At 48.5% G+C, this 13,268-nt stretch overlaps 1 protein-coding gene across 1 annotated transcript in view; it reads right to left on the reverse strand.

Annotated features, from left to right (window-relative positions):
* The window catches only part of TBX15 (T-box transcription factor 15), a 99,487-nt gene extending 86,555 nt beyond the window's left edge, over positions 1–12,932 (reverse strand). Inside the window, exon 1 of the mRNA XM_032650719.1 lies at positions 12,443–12,932. Coding sequence (XP_032506610.1) covers positions 12,443–12,647 — 205 coding nt within the window. The 5' untranslated portion in view covers positions 12,648–12,932. The remainder of the gene's footprint in view (positions 1–12,442) is intronic.
* Positions 12,933–13,268: the final 336 nt, after the last annotated feature.

Consider the following 13,268-nt stretch of genomic DNA (forward strand, 5'->3'; position numbering starts at 1 on the left):
ACTGCAACTGATACGTTCCTAAGCTGTTCCATTTTGAATCAATTACCAGTAAGATGCCATCCATCCCGTTGTGAATGGAGAAGGGAATGGGTAAAACAGAGCAGTTAAAGTTTCCCCTTTATTTCACTGCATGAGGGGGATTTAGGATGAGGAGGCTTTAGATCAAAATCAATATTTCAGACACTAAGATTTCTGTGCATTAAACTCAAAGAAAAGCAAGTCACATTGGGAAGGCTGCACTCGCCCCGTTCCAAAAACCATGGTGTAGAAACGCAACCCTGTGATCACTGTCACAGCGGCTTCTACCAGCAGGTATGAAGAAGGCACCTTAGAGCTAGAAGGACTAACAACCATAGGAAAGAAAGAGACCCAGAAACTATAAATGAGCTCTCTCTCATTTATGATTTAAGAATTGGTTTGGGGGGACAGCATAGAGAGCAAGCATAAATTTCCATCTACGAAAGTTCAAAGTTCTCTCCATAGCACTAAAGAGTCATCCGCAGCAGGGAGCAGTACAGTCTAGTGGTTGAGACGTTGACTCTGGAGCCACATGGAGCTGGGTTTAAATTCTGGCCACACCAGCTAAAGTGAACTGGAGTTGTGTGTCTGTGGGCAAGTTATTTGAGTCTCAATATCCTCATGTGTAAATGGGGAAACAATTACCTCCCTTGAAGGACTATTGGGTGCATACAATGAAAGAATATAAGACCATCAGCACAGTGCCTGGTACCCTCTAGCCATGAAAGCTCTTATGGTTAGCAGCTGTGGGGACACTGAGATAATATGATGCTTGTAAGATTGGAAGTATGGAAACATCTGATAAAATGTGGAGCAGAGAGTCTATTTTGAAGACTGAGACCTGCCTTCCAGCCAGGACAAAGCAGCTCCCTCCTCTGAATGGCCAGGCAGGACCTGAGTGCTACTGGTGAAGGGCCCTGGGCTCCTAGAAGGAGGGAGGGCTTGGGAGAGATCCTTTCTCTGTTCCTCTTCCCTGGGAATGCACCTTCGCCCTCTGTGGTGGAGAATCAATATAAACAAAGTCTAGGGTGTGACTATTTAAAAAAAAAAAAAAGTAAATGATCAAATCCAGCCTTCCGTTTTCTGGAAGGAAGAAAACGGTGCAAAACTGTGCAGCCAGATGTGAGTTCTAACAGAATGGCTGGAGCTTCTGCTGTTTCCCTGGAAAAAGACTTCCCAGTGTCTTCTTCCCGAACAGTCAGCTTGGTTATAGATTTTCCGTTCATTTCGTCCCTTCCCCTCCACCTCCGTTTCTTTGAACTCAACCAAGGGCACCTAAAAGTCCTTCACTGCAGCCTCAGCTAATCGGTGCAACTGGCTTATTTTGCCCAGAATCCTGGGGGGTCCGTCAGAATACAGGCTTTACAAACAAAGCCTTAGGAAAATGAATGTTCTTTATTTCCTATACGATAAAACCTGAATTTGGGGGGATTTCTAGGCTCCAAAAACTAACCAAAGAGAAACACGCTCATGTTATTCCACTTTCCTGCATCCAGAAAGGCCCCTCTGTCTGCTGCCAGAGCTGAGTTCCTGAAGAGCTGGTAAAGCTGAGGCTCCGCAGCCCCACCCTCTGCCCACCCCCTCTTCCTACCATACGCCAGGGGGCTGACCCCCACCCTTGGAAGCCCTCTCCGCCTCCCTTCAGTGCTCACTCAGGTGCTGGCTTTTTGCCTCATGGGACCCTAAATAGCAACGGCTTTCAAAGTTTAATTTGATTTGATTAAGCCATGCCTGCTTCAAAGCCTGTACTCTGTTTCCAGCCACACGCTATACACCAAGTACGGATCCCACTCCAAGTCCCCAACATGCCATTTAAAGCAAAAAACTGGGACAGAGGGGCGGTGGCTACAATAGATTACGATTTGCAACAATTTCTTATTTAAACTGGTCACTAAGGTAAGTAATCACCGTCAATTCAATTGATAGGAATAACAGGCACCGTGCTAAATCCTTTGTTGCTTCAACACGCGCTATCTCATTTAATCCTCACAAACACCTGTTGATGAATACATTTATTATTACCAATGCAGAAACTGGGGTTGACAGAGATTAAGTAACTTGCCCAAGGTCATATAACTAGCAAGTGTTGGAAGCAGGGCTCAGACACAAGCTGTTTAACCCCAGAAACCTGAGTTTTTAACCATTCTACAATCCATTCATTGTAACAAATAGTAATGATAATAGGAGTAATTATCTCATTAGAGTGTTCTGGAAAATCATACATATATATACAATTGTTATATATTATTATTTGGAATATATATATATAATTGTTACATATTACATTTGGAATCTATGTATATATATAAAACTTAGCACAGTGGCTGGTACATAGTGTTCAATAAATTTGTTTTCATTGTTCTTGTTGTGTTATCATTATCATTATACTTTTATCATTTACTAAGTATTTCCTCTGTGTCAGCCACTTGTGTCAGGCTCTAGAGATACAAAAGCAATGAAGACAACATCCCTGCCCCACAGCAGTTTATAGGGCAGTAGTGAGAGAGGATGACCAGTAAATCTACAAGCTCCATGATGACAGAGGTCTGCACAGGGGCTGGGGCTGCAGAGAATGGGGCATCAACTGAGAGTGGAGAACTGTCACTGGGGTTTGAAGCCCAGCTGTACCAGTCTGTAAGGAAATAAGGTCCCACAAGACAGAAACATGAGAAACCCTCTTAGGTGTGTCCTGGGCCCAGTTTTTTGTCTGACCCTGCCCTCAAGTTCAGCAGCTATGAATAGAGAGGTCTTGAACGCTAAGCTGTCTTCTGATCTATCTTGTTGACAAGCGTTTTGCCTGTTACTAAGTCATCCTTTTAGCATTCTCACAACTCTGCCAGATCAAGATCTCGGCTTAGCAGACTGGACATGGAAAATAGTTACTAGTGCTTTCCATTAGGCTCAAATAGAAATGAGGGGCAACTGATTTGGAGGGGATGGAGGCAGGTGGGAAGGGCGGTCCACCAATTCAGTTTACCAGTGATGAAGTTTTTCTCATTCTTCATTTTTCAAATCCATAGAGTTTTTCCAGCTATTTCTGAGAATGGCACAAAAAAATGTTCAAAGCATAAATAACTTATATTTCCTTTAAATTCACTAATGCCATAGAACTCTTTTAGTAGGAGGGTCCTGGGCATTCACACAAACAATAGATTACATCAGACACAAAAGACTAGAAATCACTGATCCAGGACTTCTGAACATGTGATATTAATCTAAAAACTTTTCAAGAGCTTTATGGAAGCTCTTAATTCTAGCTGTAAAAATCTTTTTTTTTTTTTTGGCCTTGTGTTGCTATTACTGTTACTTTCTACAACTGCAGTAAAACTTCCCTCATTCAAACAAAGTACGGGATGAGTCAAGTGATAGCCACAGTGCATCAGGAGAAAAAAAAGATTTTTTTTTTACGATAACAAGATCACAGAATCTTATAGCTAATGGGCTTCAGGTGTTATTTAAGCCTCTCTTGCATCTCACAAGCCAGGAACTAAGGCCTCATCAGTTACTATAAAACAACTTTAAAACATTTTTTTCAACATTTATATGTCCTCCTTCAAAACAAATATCCCTGGTTCCAACATTAATGACAAAACTAGCACTAGAATCTAGGTCTAATTTAAGCGAGTATAGCCCTCTTCCTACTTTAATACATGGATATAATCTAGAATACGAGGGCCTGTGTTGAAAGCTTTGTAGTATAGTGAAGGCTCATAGATATCCACATAAGCAATTAAGGCTTCTGAAACGTTTTACAATTCAGTATTCCTCTGCAAGCTTGCATATACGATTAATTTTCTAAGCCCTTTTTTTCCTATATAGCACATAGGTATATAGATATATATATACACCTAGCCCCTCCCCAGCTTTGCTGCAAACAAATAAAGAAATCAAAGTATTAGACTTCTGAATTAAGGAAGACTTGTCATATCCAGGGAAAGCATTGCTGCGTTCACAATCATTTATTGGCCCAAGTGCTTGCCTCTCCCCACTGTGAAAAGCAAGTATTTATTTTTCAGAAGCAAAAACATAAGGCCTGAACCACCCAAGTCACCTAACCCCTAGGTTAAAATTCTGGGCCCTTGGGGCCTGGTGTGATTGATGCTTTGGAGCCAGGATGCCTCGAGGCGGGACTTCCCTCTCAGCTAACGCTGAGCTCTTGAAGGGAAGCCGTCTGGCCGGCTTCTTACAGAATATAGTCATTTCTCAATCTGCTTGGTAAAGATGGGTGGTTTCTTTGTTTTTTTTTTTTAAGAAAAGAATTACTTCATTGTTTTAAATCTCCAATAACAATGCGAAGAACAATTGTCTGCTGTCCCTTTGTCTCGGTGGGCAATGCCGGGTTTCTGGGAGGGGGACATCTCTGCGGTTATGAGCCCTACACACTCAGGGATCATGTGTGTCTCGAACCGACAAAATGACCTTCCTTTTTAATGGACTGCCTGTGATATTGACTGACCCTAGAATTACCCATTTGGAAATGGTTAGAGATTAAAAATCCTACAAGCCGAGAGATTCTTGGTTTCTAATTGCTAATGTTTGAAGTGAGTTTGATTCCTCAAAAATTTGTTCAGTCTGTTAAAAGCAAAAGCTCAAACTCCCCTCTGGGCGCGAGGTGTAAGATCCTTGGGTGCTGTCTGATTTGAGGTTAGTTTGGGGTTTTAGTCCCCTGATTTTTTTTTTGTGGGAGGGGGGACGTCAATCTTTCACCAAAGCCTTCCTGATTAGCCCCATAGTCCCCGCATTTCTCCAGGATGTAAACAGAGCTGAGAAAAGCACCCACCATCCCTCAGGATGCCGGCACTGGTTTCAAAGGCCCCGCGCTAGCCCCGGGCCCACGCGGCCCTGCGGATCGGCCAGGCGGAGCCCCGAGCGCCGGAGCAGGAACGCGAGCCGCTCTCCCCGAGGCCCGGCCGCCGCTCTCGCCCGGCGAGGCGGCCGAGACCCGAGCGAAGGAAGGAAAGCGGGCAGCCCTAGCCGCGGCCCAATTCGCCGACTAGTGAAGGTCACCCGAGCGGCCCTGGTTTCCCAGGGATGGTTTCACGAAAAGAGATGCAATCCCAATGCCTTCCTCGGTGAAACGTCATCTGAAATTTTTTTAAGGGGGTGAAAAAATGAGCTGCTAACGTGTGTGTAGGAGGTTGGAGGAGGGGACCAGGTCGGGGTGAGGGGAAGTGAGGAGGGAGGGGAAATACAGGGGGGCGAACTGCACTCCGAGCCCTTATCTGGGCCTTTGACATCACGTTCTGGGCTGTGGGACAGTAAAGGAAAGGTAGGGGGTGTTCGGGGTCAGAATTTCGGTTCACCCGGTGGAGAACTAGGCGTTAAAACTCTAAGGATCCGTCTAGGTGTGTAATGACCTCCAGTGATCCTTGTAAAGGGAACCCTACTGTTATCTGTAGCATTTTGGTTTTTAAACGAAGGCTATATTAGGAGATTAGTTCTGCAGTCCACAATTAGGGGTTGGTGTTTTGTTTGCTGTAATCCTCTAAAGTGTGTGGCAATTTGGAAACAGCTAATTTGAACCTCAGCAACTATATTGTAGAAAATATAAGAGGACAAATAGGGAAAAGATGTTGAATATATTTCCTACCTTCTTAAATTATTTCCCCCAAATCACACTGTTTCTCTCACTGTTTCTATTATTAATTATTATCCAGATTCCTCTTAGTTGTTCCGTTAGCTCTCTTCATGGAAGAACATGAAATTACTCTTCAGAATACAAGGCAGCTTCTGTCCATCCAAAATGAAGATGGCATTATTCACAAAATTAAAAGCCAAATTTAGAAAAATGTCCACTCTCCTCCTTCTTTTAAATTGCATCTGCCGTCTCATTTTCTGCTGTTTTCTCGTAGGCTTTAGTCAAAATCATCAATTAATTTGAGAGTTAAATAAAAACACCAATAACTAGAAGTTTCAGGTCTGGGGATACTCTTGAATTGTCAAAGGATACCTAGAGATGACAAAATTTCTCGCCCCCCAGATTTTAGGTGTTCTCAATTTGTTAAACTGGCTCCACACACACACACACACACAGAAAGCAATTTATTTTCTCTGCAACTTAATCTATGTCTCATTCAGAACTTAAAGTTCACACATAAATTTGTGTATAAAACACATACACTTGTGTAAATACTTTTTAAATATCCTGTATATACTTATGTATAAAGGGCAGAACTAGACATTGGCTGATTTTAAAAGTACAGAATAAAAAGTAGTGATTACAAGGCCTATTTTCACCTCCGGTGTCAAAAGCTCATCATCAGTTTGTAGTCAGCAAAAAACGTCCTGCCCTGTCTCAAAGTGAAGCCATTAATGGCAGAGAATAAATGTTGATTTGTCGTCACCAGTTGCTTTAATTCCCCACCTCTTCCCATTTCACCTCCGGTCCTCCCTACTGAGTCTCATTTTCCACCCTGACACTTAGAGTGAGGGCCTCACTTAAATTAACTAATAATTATCCTTGCCCAAAGAAGTGTAAACAGACCTTAATTGCAAAATTTGCTAATTGCTGTTCCCAGTACAGACCCCTGAGTATCTCAGTCATGCACATATAAAATTCAAAGCTCACTAGAAACCAGAAAAGGCAAAGCAAAAATAAACCATAGGGATGAGAGAAAGAAGGGGGAAAGATTCCATGTTCCACCAGCTCCCTACTTTCCGCTGTGGAAAAATATCCCAAAAGGTTAAAACTAGAAAACCACTTAAATATTCTCCCCATGCTTAACTACTTTATCTTTTGGGAGTTAGAAAGCAATAACCAGCTACACCCCCAGAATAATCATTGGACAGATTTCTGCATTTCCAAAAAGGAAAGTGAAATGCCAATCTGCTCTTTATCCCTGTGGAATTTGCACGGTTCAGCCTGGCTTTTTTTTTTTTTTTAAATCTACAGTCACCTAGAGAAGAAACTCCCAGATTTCAGAAGTAATCATTTTTCTCCCAGGTGTGAGAAATAAACTTCTACTAGAGTCCATAATAAGAATCTCAAAAAAAAAGTGCTCTCATCTTATTAATATTATAATTTTGGCAATAGAGAAAAGGATTGTCACAGACCTGGAATATTTCACTCCTTAATACTAGCAATGCCCTTGGAGAGGCTTAGACGAACAAAATAGTTGTCTTCTGAGCCAAAATGTATTTGTCCCTCCCTCTTTGTGGCGCAATATGAAGGATTAATGATGAGGGACTTGCTTCCATTAAACTCTCATCCACACAAGGAAATTATACAAATAAACGGGGGAACACAAACCACCAACACCCAATCATTTTAGTATTGGCTCCCAGGTTAGGCATTTCATACCATTCTTCACTTACTCCTCACGTGCCGAGTATATGAACTAAATATGTTAAACAAATTTTCTTTAATAATTAAAAGATGTTCATGATACCATTTGAAGTAATGGAGTGGCGGTGCACAGGAAAACGGCAGCGGGTATGCGTCAATATAATTTCAATCCGAGCCCCACCATAAGAAATTTAATTCCCCCTTCCTCCTGCATGAACGTCACCTCGTAAACTTTTCTTTCTGGAAGTTTTATCTATAAAATCAGGAAACCTAAAGTGGCTAGCTCTGAAACCAAATAAAGTATTCAACAAGAAAGAGCGTTGGGTGGGGCGTAGAAGACGCGAATTCAGAATCGCTGCTCACCGAGGCTGGAAGCTGATCTGTCCAGGAAAGCCTTCGCCGGCCTTTAGGCTTGTGCTCTTCGGAATGGTCTCCGAGGGGTAGAGGTGGCCGTGAAGCCAGCCGGGCAAAGGGGCAGCCCTGCACCGAGTAGCGAATAAACGAGAGCAACCCGTCCCACCCGCGCGCGCGCGCCTTCCACACGCTTCACGTAGGTTTCTGAACCCCCCGGGGGAGGTGGAGGGGGGTATGGGGACGACCTGCAGAGGAGCAAACCACAGCCCACTCCATTTCTTCCAACACAGTCCAAACTCTGGGCACCTGGGTTTTCCGCATTCCCTGTCCTCCCCACTGCCCTCGAGCAGTTTGCTCCATCTATGGGACAGAATGGGTTGGAATTATCTCCTTTTTCCGAGTGGCTTCTATCGTGCCACCACTCCAGGACCGGAGCTTTACGCAGAATGTCTCCATAACCCTCCCCACCGCGCGGGGGACATTGTGGCGCGCTCTCCCAGCCCCGTACATCCAGAAGGCACTAATTTAGCCACTGTGGGAGCAGAGCGCGAAAAAGGCATTTGGCAGTCATGCCCCAGCAAACCACCATCCTTAACTGGCCTACAACGAATTCAGATCTTGCCTACCCCTTCACTCCCTTTCAGAATCGTGACACAAGGTCACTGACCAAAGAGGCAGCCACCGCGGAAGGCCGTTTTGACCTGGCAACCGGGAGGTTTGGGCACGTTCATCAGGTCCTACACTTGGCTTATTCGCAGGGCGCAGACCCGACACTTCGAGGCCTGCATCGGTGCCGGGACGCACGCACCGCCGAGGAGCCGGAGTTCTACCCGAGAAAGACCCTTGGCGTCTTGCCCAGAGCGCCGCATACCCATACACTGCGGTCCACGCCCCAGCCTGTGCCCTGGCTGGTGCTTGCCTCGCACAAGTACGTTCTCCCCACTGGCTTCAAACTCATCGCCTTTTCTCCATTACTTAAACATCAGTGAAGAGTCACTTCTTCCGTTTTGACCCTAATGTTCCCGTATTGGGGGGTTGGGAGTGGGTAGAGGGGTGATGTCAGGATTAAAATCTTGGAGTTCTACTCTGAGCAAACAAGCCGTAAACCGGCAGATTAATTCCTGTGACCGGTTGGTCTCGCTAGCTCGAAGGAAGCAAGTGCCTGGGGCACTGCGAGGAATTTTCTTGTCTCATTTCACTAGGGGTTGCGCAGCCGGGTGCCTGGGAGAAGGCGAGCGCCTGACGTGTGTGCACGTGTGCGCGGAGTGCGTATCTCCCTCGCGTTATTGTGTGTGCCTGCTTTGTGTGCCCACCCGCGTGCGTCGCCACCTCCTTAGGCCGCCGAGCGCCTTGGCTGCGAAGCTCAGGCCCGCGGGCTCCGGAGGGGGAAATCCCATCGCAGACGGTTTAAATCATTTTTCTCCGCGGGGGATCGGGCCTCGGCCGCACTCGGCTGTGGGTTTGGGCGGGAAAGACCCAAAGCCGAGCTGGGGAAGCCGGGTGGAGCCGGGGCTGCGGTCCGAGCGCAGATGGCGCCGCCGCGTGCCTGAAATATACTTCCAAGGCCGCAGCCGGAGCAGCTGTTCCCAGCGATCCTGGCTCGAAAGTTTCCATCGTTGCTGCTGTGTGAGAGGCGGGGGCAAGCCGACCCGAGAGCCAGAGACCGGTTTTGAGACCCTCCGCAGACCGCAGAGGCTGAGTGCTGGCGGCTTCTCCAAAGGACTGGAGCGCTGGCCCGGGTGTAAAAATGACGGTACCTTACAGGCCCTTCTCAGGGCCTTCTCCAAGGCCCGGAGGGCCTCAGGGTTTTTTGGGCCCACCAGGCTCGGTGGAAATCTTTGAAATACATACTGTGTGTCCTCTGATGTGTGAGGGCCTACAGCAAGCAGGCCAGGCTGGTCCCCCCGCTTATGCAGGTTGGTGCCCCAGGCTGCGGGCGCTCGGCGCCAACTAAAGCCAGCTCTGTCCGGACGTCGAAAGGAAAACGGGCTGTGAAAAAGCAAAAAGCCACGTCTTTGAAAAAAACTTAAGCATTAAAATCGGACCCTTCGGTTGTCTGAGGATCCCGGAATTTTGAGGGAGGGCTGAAAACGATGGTACCAGTCAGGGAGGGTATGGTGAGAATGATAAATATGGCTGCTCTAAGGCGGGTGGCCTGTGTATGTGTGTGTTTGTTTAATCCTTCCCCAACCCCTTGGCAATATTCTTTTTGTCGCTGTGGGCTTTTTCCTGTTCCTGACTTCTTTTCGGCCTAGGGCCGGCGAGCCACGCAGTGGGTCCAGCCCCCTCTTCTCCTAATCGGGAGAAGAAAGTTTAATGATAATTGCGAGGCTCAGCCGGCTAGAGACTCGGCCCTGGGCTTAATGGAGTCGCCCTCGCCCCCTTTCCCGCCTCCAACACCATGCACACACCATTAAATGTGGCTCTGCCTTTGTATTTGTTAGGGCGCTGTATTAAAGACAAAAAGAAAGGCCTATAGGGAACTCCAAGCCCCGGCGTGCCTTCTACTACCCCGCTCAAAGCCCAAAGCTCTGTCTGCTCCACTCTCCTGACTGCCAAGTCTCCACATCAGAGCACGCTTTTTCTGAAAGATATTTTTTCATCCTACATCCTGTTCGTCCTGTTCAAAAGAAAGTCTTGGCCACTACGGGAACTCCAACTTGGAGATCCCCTCGACCCACGACGGGACCGGCCCAGCTGCACGCAGCCTGGCTCCGCAGAGGGCCCACGAGTGCTTTTGACTTCCAGCTTCTTCCTCCTACCAGACCTTTGCCCCACAAACATATTTCGTTTTCTCTAACCCAAACGCCCATCTTTTTCTTTAAAAAAAAAAAAAAAAAGTGACAAAGGTAATGAGAACTGGTCAACTGACCTCTCTATTATGTAAAGTTCTATGTTAGGTCCTCACCCCCTACCCCCATCCCGCGGGAGCCAGGAAAGAGCATTCTGGATGCCAGGTTCTCGTGTTCACATCCCTGGACTGGTCTCTCCTTGTCCCCAATCCTCATTTTCTTCTCCCCATTATTTTCTGAGAAGGACGGCGGAAAGAAAACTGCCAGTTGAGTCTCATTATGATCCCATATGTTGGTCCTTTTGAACATAAGACCCTACACGGGCTCCTTACGACCTGTACCCCCCTCCCAGGGAAAAGTACCCGTGGACAGGACAGGGCGTCTGCCATACTCAGTTAGATAACTTCTGCCTTTTCCACCAGCGGGAAGATAAAATAAACTACATCGCCAATCGTGAGTTGTCATAAGGCCTGAGAAAACTTCCACTAAACTGTGTGAAGGCCCAAACGAGATTCTGACAACAAATAAGTACGGTGAGGAAATAGGGTCTGGCCAGAGATGGGAAACACACATTAGCCATGCGTTCCTTTCTGGATTGCCCACACAGGGGTCCGCGTGGACAGGCACCCGCATCCAAATACAACGAAAGGCTTGAGCAGACGAAATAAATCTCCTTTTAATTTTCTTTTCATCGACTAATAAAAATAATTCCCCAGCACGAAACCCAAATACCGTAACCGGCCGCAAGAACACGGAGAATTCATCAAACTCTGTCTCTGCAGGTCACCCGCTAATCGCGTTATTATTAGCCTCAGGAGCATGGAAATTGAACTGTCACTGCCGAAAGAGAAAATGTAAGCGACAGCTGTCTCTCCTTGGGTCGGCCAGCTTTCCAGCCCCCAAGCTCCTGGGCCCCAAGCTGGGTCCCCAAGCTCCTGGGCCTGCGGCCAGCCCCATCCCTTTGCGAGCAGCCCTTCCCTTCCGACTTGCCGGCGCTCTGACCCAAATCTACTCTCCAGCCCTAGCTGGTCAGCAGGAGCACCTCCAGAAAAGTTTTAGAAATCCTGTACGGAAACTTTCTGAAGCGCTAAACTAAGCCGCTGCGAGCGTTGAGTGTGTGCGCGCTCGCGCGCGCGCGCGCGCGCGCGGGCAAAATTCTTCCGACAACAGCTGTTCCCCCTGTGTTTTGCACAGTTGAAATCTTGGCACTTAATACAAAACGTTGTTTTCCCCCCTTCCTAGGGTTCTGTTAAAGTATTGATGTAGACACCCGCCCGCTGTTTTACGTGTTGTGTGTATATAACGTGCATAGAAGGCGCACAGATCCGAGACACGTTGCTGCACTGATCCCCACAAATACGCAGAGATGTGGGCCCTGAAGAGGGGCCCAGGGCGCAGGGTAAGCGGGCTAAAATCCATTCCTCTTTCCACAAATGCCAACGAAGCAGAAATATAATTATGCTCCCTCGTCACGGGCATTAGGAGAAACACAACTTGAGTCCCAGAAAAGTTGGTGTGGAAAGGGAAAGGACAGAGGTTGAAGGCTAAATGGGACAAACTGGGCAATTCCCACAGGGGTGTCGGACCGAGAACTCCGTGCCAGTCCTCGGACCTCTCAGAAGTGAGTCCCAGCTCCTCTCCGCTCCCGCCATTGCCTTGCATCGGCGCCCCTCTTAACCCCAGGGGCCTGCAGCCCCAGCAGCTGCGGGCACCGTGAACACTGCATTCTGCTCCCAGAAGGAGAAGGGGATGCGAGCAAGAAGGCCTCCCGGCTTGAGGTTGGCGACGAAACTGCAAGGCTCAGGCCAGTTTCCCCAAATTGGTTCCGGCGAATTTGGGGAAGGCTCAAGGCATTTGCGCAAAGAAAAAGAAACCCGGGTTGGAGCAAGACGTCGTCACCGCCAGGGCCTTCCTCTTCGCCACTCTCCCCGCCCGCTGGCCGCCCGGCGTCCCTTCTCCGCCCGCCTCCCGTGTTCTGGCCCTACGCACTCACCCGGGTGAGGCTCCAGGCCGTGCGCGGCCGCGTCCTCCGTGTCTCCAAGTGGGCCCGCGGGGCTCAGCGCCTCCATGGACAGGTCCAGCCCCTTCTCCTCCCAGTCTCTCAGCTTCCGCTTTTTATTTGAGCCGATCAAGGCTTCAACGGAGAAGGCATGTGCTCGCGAGCTCAGGGCGACTGCAGATCTTCTCCTTTCACTCATCTTAGCCGCCCGCACCCCGGCCCCCGCTCGTCCCCGCTACACAGGGAGCAGCCCGAGCCCTCACGCTCCGAGCGCCCGCCGGGCCGGGCCCGGGAGAGGCGGCGGCGAGGCGGCCGAGACTGAGGAGGCGGCTTTGCGGGTCCTCGGCACCCTCCCCCTGCGCCCTCCGCCGCCGGCTCGGACCGACGTCCCTGGCTGCCCCAGCCCCTAGGAACGAGCGCCCCGAGCGCTACCCGCTCGCTGCATGAGCGCCCTAGTCCTGCTTCCCACCCACCCGGGCAGGCGCTCACAGGCTGTGCAGACTGGACTTCATCTTTTTTTTATTCTCTCTCCCTCCTCCCTCTCCCTTTCTCTCCTCCCTCTCCCTCTTCCTCCCGTGGTCTTCCCGTCCTTCCTCTGATCCAAACTTCTGGGAAACCTTTTTTTCGAAATTCCTCCCTTCTCGAGGAGCTGGGGGCAGGCGGTGCGCTCCTGTCCGAGGGGCGAGGGAGAGGGAGGGGGGAGGAAGAGAAAGACTGAGGGGAAAAAAAAAAAGCCCCCGACCAATGGCGAAGAGGGAACAGGAGAAACCCTGAGAGCGCCGGCCAATGAGAGGAGGGGAGAGACTGAGGCTCGGGCCAA

This window comes from Phocoena sinus, chromosome 1 (genome assembly GCF_008692025.1).
Source record: "Phocoena sinus isolate mPhoSin1 chromosome 1, mPhoSin1.pri, whole genome shotgun sequence".
Taxonomy (NCBI): domain Eukaryota; kingdom Metazoa; phylum Chordata; class Mammalia; order Artiodactyla; family Phocoenidae; genus Phocoena; species Phocoena sinus.